Source organism: Sorex araneus, chromosome 3 (assembly GCF_027595985.1).
Source record: "Sorex araneus isolate mSorAra2 chromosome 3, mSorAra2.pri, whole genome shotgun sequence".
NCBI lineage: Eukaryota > Metazoa > Chordata > Mammalia > Eulipotyphla > Soricidae > Sorex > Sorex araneus.
In genome coordinates, this window is record NC_073304.1 from 111251940 (window position 1) to 111260037 (window position 8098).

Sequence of the window (8098 nt, forward strand, 5' to 3'; positions counted from 1 at the left end):
ACAATTACGGCAAAGGAAAGTTATTGTTCTGCTAATCCTGGGAACAGCTTGCAAGGGCAGATCTGGGTCTTCCTTTAATAATGGAAAGTTAATGCGCGGCCTCCTGCACTGGTCTTTCTCAGCCGCCCCGCGGTCTGTGTGCCGTCCCCTGGGGGGACCACGGGAGGCCGGGGAGCAGGGAGACCCACTTAACTTGGCCCGCCCTTGGCTCAGGGTCGCGTGGCTGGGACAGAACCTCTAGCGGTCACCCGTTGGTGGGTGGCACCGAGGAGACTCGATTGCGCGGGTCTTTTGGGAGTTTTATTGTTGTTGTTCATTTGTTTTGCGTTGGGCAACCATGCAGCAGGGATCCCAGCATCCCGGTCAGGTGGCACAAGTCCCGGACGTGAGAGACAAGTGCGGTTCATCCACACGCCTTGTTTCGGACCCGGTGTAGCAGATGGGGGAGCTGCACGTGGGAGCCAGGTTTTCTTTGAAGAAACCCCAGACCTGGTCACAATGTCCCAGCCTCTGTGAAGAGGGAGTTTCTATAGGTAGGTGCTATTTTCCAACCCCCGCCCCCTCCCAAAATTGAAATTTAGTATTAGCAGATAAAACACTGGCCTGTGCTTCGACTTAAGAAATGACCGCTGTGTCCACTGAAATTCAGATTTCACTGACTCCTGTCGTGTGGTTTGCTAAATCCAACTCCTCTGCCTTCCTCCCTAAGTCTCCGTCATCACTAGACTCTGGCGGTGATGTGCTTCCCAGGTCTAGGAGCGGGGGTCATTTATTGCCCATTGCAGCTCTAGGGACTGGACTCTGCTCCAGGTGCACGGGGCAGAAACTGAATCATTGTTCCACTCTCCCTTCCCCGTGGGGACTTTCTGGGGGCTGCCTTCTCCGCCCTGGTGTGGGAACCCGGCCGGGGTCTTAGCAGGGGGCCCTCCGGGCAGCTGCAGTTTCCACGAGGAGAATCTGGAAGGGCCTGGACGCGCGAAGCCGCAACCCAGGAACCCGGCTTTGGAGGCGCTTCTCCAGCACCGCCATCCCGAGGCCTCCTTATCTCTCACTGCGGAAAAAAGGGGATGGGGAGGGCAGAAGGACAGCTGGAGCGAGAGAGGAGGTGGGTAGCTGAGGGGCCTGCAGCTGAGAGGGCGGGGATCTGGCTGCGTCCCCGACCTCGGGGTCCCGAGCTGCGACGCCCCCGCGCCACGCTGATTGGAGCATCCCTTCCCCCCGGCGTGTTAAAATCAGCCCCAGCTGGGTCTCCGGCTGGACGGTCAGCGTCACCCACGGAGTTGCCATGGCCGCCCGGGACTGGCCTTCTGACGGGTGCGACTCGGAGAGGTCTGGGGGCCCCCCGGCCCCGGCCTGCGTGCGCCCCCGGGGCTTCGCCATCACCGACCTGCTGGGCCTGGAGATAGAAAAGTCGGAGTCGGCTGGGCCCGACCCGGGCTCCGCCTGCCCGCGCGCAGACAGGGGGCTCGGCGGCCCGCCGCGACTCGGGGTCCTCCGCGGCTTTGGGGAGCAGTCTCCGCCCGTGCCTCGCCCGCCCTGCCTGCTCCTGGCCGAGGTGCCTCTTCTGCATCCCGGGGCGCAAGCCAGCGGCCACCCGCCGCGCGCGCTCAGCAGCCAGAAGCGCAGCGAGAGCGACTCGACGTCAGGTAACCGGGACCTTCCGTCTGGCTCCCGCCCCGTTACTCAGGGCCGGGGTGGTCCAGGGCCACGCTTTGCTGGCCCACTGAAGTCCCCGTCACCTCCCGGGTTTCCTGGAGGTCGGGGACCCAGGAGCCGAGCCCCTCGCTGGGGAGAGGAGTCCGCCGGCGCGCTCCTGCTATTCCTCCGGGACTGGCAGCCACCCGGCTTCGTGTGACTTCGGGGCTTGCCTCCCTGTCCCACCAGGGCCAGGCTTCCGCCCAGCACTCGGCCTCCTGAACCCCGAGGGTTTCGGAAGACCGGGGACGCCGTGCGCCCCAGCAGGAGCCGTCAAGTTGACGGAATTGAATGGTGAAGGGTACTTTGAGAGCGTTAGAAGCAGCAGACACCCAGAGGCCCCTCTCCCGGGGGCCGTTCTTCCTGCCTGCCACCCACTCCACCTAAGTTGTCTAGCTTGGGGTCCCCATGCTTGGACCTCACCCCCACTCCCAGTCTACCCACTTCCTCAAAGAAGTCTAGGCAGATTAAAGGGAAGGGAAGGAAACAAAGAAATTCTGTTAAAGGTCAAGACTAAACAATGGAGAGATATGGGGGAAGAAAAAGGCAAAACCCCCAGAACATGTGCCATGGGAGGAACTGTCCAACAGAACCAGAGCTGGATCCACCGTCCTGGATTCTGCAGACGCACAGTGAAGTGGAGGTTTGCCAAGTTCGGCCGTGAGTCACCTTGGCACAATTGTCAGAATTGAGTTTCTGGAAGTAAATTTCCAGAGCTTCAGAATGAGAAGGGCAGAGCAGAAACAGCAATCTGATCATTGTTTTCAGTGACAAACCCCAGTTCTCCTCTGAGAAACGTACTGTCACTGGAAAGCTGAGGCTGCTAGAGGAGTGAGGCTTTTGGAAGCCGAACAGGGATGGGAAACTTAGCAGTGCACCAGTGGCTTTGACTTACATACTCTAGGTTTGAGTTCCCATATCACCATTCATTACCCAGTGTGGTCTTGCACAAGTTACTCAATTTTTCTGTGCCTCTTTTCCCACATATGTAAAAATAGGATAATGCGTATTGGATATGCCAAAAACAGTAACAATAAGTCTGTCAATGAGAGATGTTACTGGTGCTCGCTCGAACAAATCGATGAGCAACGGGATGACGGGATGACAGTGTGACAGTGTGAAGAAATAATTCCTTGGATTTCTTGTATTTTATGTCAAATAATTGCAACAATGCAGGAGCAATACTAAGCACAGTTCCTGTGGTATAGGATATAGGAAGTGTTAAAAATCTGAGCTTACATTGTTACAGTTCCTGACAAGTTAATTATCGCAATGCTCATATTAAATTTCAAAAATAAAATCATATTCACATTTAAAGTTCTCCCTTGGTTCCTGTATTGATAGATGAGGAGAATCTGTTTGAAGATAGGAGTGACCTGAAGGCATCCCCTACTCTGAGCAAGAGGAAGAAACGGCGGCACAGGTATGTTCTTTCTGCTCTTTTCTTATTTAAAATTAAATTTTATTTTATTTTTTTCTTTATGGGTCACACCTGGCAATGCAGAGGGGTTACTCCTGGCTCTGCACTCAGGAATCACCTCTGGCGGTGCTCAGAGGACCACATGGGATGCTGGGAATCGAACCTGGGTCGGCCGCGTGCAAGGCAATCACCCTAACCGCTGTACTATTGCTCCAGCCCCAAATTAAATTTTATTTTTATAAAGTTGTTTGCAACAACTTGTATTCAATATCCCAACAGCAATTCCACCACTATTATACCTTCCCACCAGCATTATTTCAAATTTTCCCACCACCACCCAAGCCTGCCCTAAAGGCAGATTTTATTTTGTATTGCAGTATGAATAATACACTAAAAATGTTTCAAAAATTTCCTTAGAGGAAAATTTGAAGGAAAATGTGAAGATTTGTTGTATCTCATCCTGGAGTGAATAAGCCATTAAATAAGAGATTACTAACATGTTGTTACAGGTTGAGCCTTGTGTGCTAATATTCTTAACTTTTTTCTTTTTGATCGAAATCTGTTGCCTTCTATTTTACAGTCCAACAAATTTGGTGTCCTACTCTTGGTACATCAGTGGCACATAATATAAAATGGTGCATGTCTGCAAATGCAGCTGCATGCTTCAGGAATTCTAAAATTTTAAGTAAGGTGGTAGAGCTGAAGTTAAATTTTTAACTGGATGGTGACTTTGGGGTCCAGAGGCATCTGTAGCATGTTGTTCTCTTCTGAGATTTGTTTGTGAGTCTCTGGATCATGGCCATTAATGAGCTTATAATGATCATGGCTATAATGAACCCAGAGGCAATTCATGATCTGCCCTTAGCCTGAATACAGCATTTAGCAGTGTAGAAGTTCATGGGTTATGCAGGTCCAGGGACTCCTGGCTAGCAGAAGAAAGGCACAGCAATGATTTGGTCCACTAAATCCCTTTAACGTTTGAGAAATACATGACCTTCAAAATGACTCATCCTAGAATGAGACAGTCCCATTCAAGTAGGAGAAGGTGCTAAAGAGCTCTGTTTGAACCAAATTTCCAGTCTTTCCAGAGACTGATTAATAAGAGGTAGGACATCTCATCATTAGTAAGTAAGCTTTGGAGGCTTAGAGGCTGCTGAGGCCCAGGTGGGAAGCTTGCTGGCTTCCTGTGAATATGTACCCACATGTTCTTTGGGCTTCTTGGCAGAACTGTTTTCACTGCTCAGCAGTTGGAAGAGCTGGAGAAGGCATTTAACGAGGCCCACTACCCGGATGTGTATGCTCGGGAAATGCTGGCTGTGAAGACAGAACTTCCTGAAGACCGAATCCAGGTGCCTGGGGTTCTCTTTCTCTACTCCAAAAAGACACCAAGAACATATTTTCTAAGGCTTCGTGTGTGGGCTGCAGTTGCCCTGAACCAGCACTAATATCTCCCCCTACTGCAGAGGGCAGTGAGCTGCAAGTGCCATGCTGACAGAGGCTAACGATCCTTGGATGGTTCCTAGAGGACACCTCAGTGACCTCCATGCCTTGTTTCCCTTTATTCAGTCATTCTTTAAGATGACACAGTAGTATCCTGCAACTAGATATTACCTAGGTAAAGATCAATGAAAAAATCACCACTGATGAACTTAGAGTTTTAGTGTTGAGCACAGTATACTCCATGTAGCTGTTCATATATCATGATTTGCTGCTGAAACTTATGTTACAAACACACGTTACTTCCATAGAAAATGGTCTCATCATTTATAATACATCTTGGGTATTTCTCCATTGTCAAATAGACCTTTCCCTAACCTTTAAAATGACTTTAAAAGATCATTCATGTCACTCCTTTACCCAGGGATTGTTCAGTGGAAATATCATTAGAAATTCAACAGTCTGAGATTAGAAAACTGGACTCTGTACATACATACATATGTATATATATATATCACATATGTATATGTATATATACAGATATATAGAAAGAAAGAGGGAGAGAGAGAGAGAGAACGGTGCTGAAGTGATAGCACAATGGGTAGAGCGTTTGCCTTGCATGTGGCTGACCCGGGTTCGATTCCCAGCATCCTGACACCTAGTGGGGATATTTTAGAAATGGTGTCCCAAGAAGCCTCAAAATGCCACCCTTCACTTCATCTCCTCTATTCTGTCCCTTTCTCTCCCCCTGCCTCTGACTAGGTCTGGTTTCAGAACCGGCGGGCTAAGTGGCGCCAGCGGGAGAGGCGCTGGGGTGGCAGTACCCTGATGGCCAAGTATGGACTCTATGGCGCCATGGTGCGGCACTGCATCCCGCTGCCCGACTCGGTGCTGAGCTCTGTGGAGGGCGGCCTGCTGGATTCTTGTGCGCCCTGGCTCCTGGGTAAGGAGAGGACCCCAGCTGCAGTCCTGTGCAGAGTGAGGCAAGGCAGATGCACTCAGATTTGGGCACAGAATATTCAATCGATAAGACTTTGCGCTATCTAGGCAGTTGCCTTATCTTTCACTGCAGCTGTGGAGACCATATATTCCAATAGGTCTTGGTTTAAGGAAGGACAAAAGGCCTAGGATTGTCCCTCTTAGATTCCCTGAGCACCTACCTGAGGGTACACCCTAGGAACCAGTGGTTGTGCCCCTTCCCTGCCCTTCCCTGCCAGAAAAAGAGTGAAATGGAACTGGAGAAATAGTGCAAGAGCTAAAGCACTTACATGAATCTAAGCCTGGTTTCGTGGCCTAGGGTCACTGAACAGGGAGTACAGAGATTAGTGATAGCTCTGAGCACAGGGTCAGGACTAGTCTCTCACTGCAGAGCTAGGGATAAGTCCTGAGCAACACAGAGTATGGCTTCCAAACCAAAGGAAGTTTTCAAAAAAGGTGCAATGACATAATTGCCTGTGTGGGAAATGTTTCCATAAGTGTTGAATGCAATTGGAATTTGGGGGAGCCATTCAACTGAGAGTGCAGAGTAACAGGAACTAAGAGAGCAGAACAGTGTAAGCTGGAGACTTGAGCACCTGCATACTGGATTCAGGAAGCCATTTCTGGCTCTGGTATTATTATCAACCTGCCAATGACTTTTCTGCCTCTTAGATGTTAGGTACTAAAATAACCCAAACTAGTCAGGTATGGGGTGGGGCCTGAGTGTTCTGGGCCTTGTTGTCTGCTGTTACCAGACCCCAGTGAACTGTGATCACAGTGTGTAGGAAGAAGTCATAAACAGCACTTCTGGAAGGGTGGAATTCCTAGTTAAGGGGCCTGTGGACACATTTTAATTTGAAGAGGAGATTTGGAGGATTTTTGAACTTTTTTTTTAAACCCAAAGGCCAGAGTTATGATCCAAGTCGTAAGGCACTTTGTCAGCATCTGTGAGGCCTGAGTCCTTACCACATGGTTCCCTGGGCATGAGCCAAGCATGAGACTTATCTTAAAAATTGTTTTTCAATTCCTCTTTTCACTGAACACATGGGAACTAGAGATTCCAACTGTAAATGTTGTTGTGACATAGTAATCAAGGATTGAAGAGATGAAGAAAAACTAGGGGACGGGAAACTAAACCTCTCAACTTTTGTGAGCAGTTGAGGGGGGTGGGTGGTGTTTGGTGACATCTACATATTTGTAGCCATACAAGAAAGTAGATCCAGACATTCTGTCAAACATTCTGAATTCCAGGAAGCTGAAAGCCTGATTTTGGATATGAAATCTAATTTTAAAATGTTGGCAGCAAGTATATTTTTAAGATCCCTGTGTCATACAATGAAGGCCACCTTTGTGGACTGTTCCTGGGTGACAGTAGACAGTTTTCACACCCTAATTGGAGAGTGTGGTCTATGTAATTCTCCTGGAGGCTTCAGAGATAAGCATCTAGAACAGCAATTTTCTTTCTGTTTTTTCCACCTTTTGGTGGGGGAGCACATCTGGTGTTGCTCAGGGCTTACGACAGGCTCTGTATTAAGGAATTACTGCTGGTAGGTTCCAGAGGTACATATGGGGTACTGGGGATCAAATCTGGGCTGGCTGTATACAAGGAAAGCCCCCTCGCCGTCTGCTCACAAGACCAAGGTTCTAGCGGAATTCAGAAAATAATGAGATGGAAGAAATATACTTAATTGATGAATTGAGATAATATTTTTTTATCTCCCTTCCCCACTTTTTTTTCTCACAAGGCATACATAAAAAATCTACAGACTTGATAAGGAAACCAGAAAGTGAAGAAAAGTTAGCAGGACTTTGGGGAACTGACCACCTCAAGAAGAGATCTAGCCCAAATCAAGCAGAACCCCGGAGAAAGTCTGATGAAACCTGCACTGAGAAAGGCCTGGAAGATGTGGCCATTGATCTCTCCAGTTCCACACAGCAGGCGAGCAAGAATGAGCAGTGGTGGTTGCCTGATGCATCTGCCAGGGATGGCCAGATGCCAAGTGCCGGAGGGATTTCAGCCAGAAAGGAGAGGGTCTCCTGAGGCCTGTAGGTTCTGCCTTTGAAAGCTGGAAAAAAGCACGTGCTTCACTGACTTTTTATTTTTTAATTTTATCTCATTCCCATTCCTCTTCAAACTGACTTTTTAAGAGGCAAAAATTATCCAAGATAAGTACTCTCCAGTTAGATTTTTCTTTTTATGGTGTCAGGATAAAATGAAAACTTAAAAAGGTTGAAGTGTGACTTTGAGAAAATTTCATTTCATGATAGAATGGAAACCATTTCTTAGAGGCCCTTGCTGTAGTGAATTCAGTATGACATTTTGATTCTTTTTTGTAGAACTTGAGGAGGGAGGAGGTAAAGGTTTAAAAAAGCATGAGATGTGTTTGATTATGACATACAGACTAATAAATTAGGTCTGATGCCCATATTTTGAATTTGAAAATATAAAATTATTTGACTTCTAGAAACTTCAATGTCTTTATATATGTCGAAGTTGCAGTATAGACATCTGATACATCTTTATTCTGAACTTGGTCAAACATTTCAATGTTTTTGTTAAGCAATATT

The 8098-nt window shown here is 48.1% G+C and overlaps 1 protein-coding gene across 1 annotated transcript; it reads left to right on the forward strand.

Moving 5' to 3' along the window:
• The first annotated feature begins 1285 nt into the window (after positions 1–1285).
• VSX1 (visual system homeobox 1) lies at positions 1286–7571 on the forward strand. The gene is made up of 5 exons (XM_004602028.2): positions 1286–1646; positions 3040–3118; positions 4341–4464; positions 5315–5495; positions 7276–7571. The coding sequence occupies exons 1-5, from the start codon at positions 1286–1288 to the stop codon at positions 7569–7571; spliced, it is 1041 nt and encodes a 346-aa protein (XP_004602085.1).
• Positions 7572–8098: the final 527 nt, after the last annotated feature.

Bases quoted from the DNA above. Each gene is read 5' to 3' on its own strand.
- VSX1 (XM_004602028.2), top strand. From the start codon at position 1,286: ATGGCCGCCCGGGACTGGCCTTCTGACGGGTGCGACTCGGAGAGGTCT. The intron at 4,465-5,314 runs GTGCCTGGGGTT...GCCTCTGACTAG, and splicing joins TTCCTGAAGACCGAATCCAG to GTCTGGTTTCAGAACCGGCG. The intron at 5,496-7,275 runs GTAAGGAGAGGA...TTTTCTCACAAG, and splicing joins TTGTGCGCCCTGGCTCCTGG to GCATACATAAAAAATCTACA.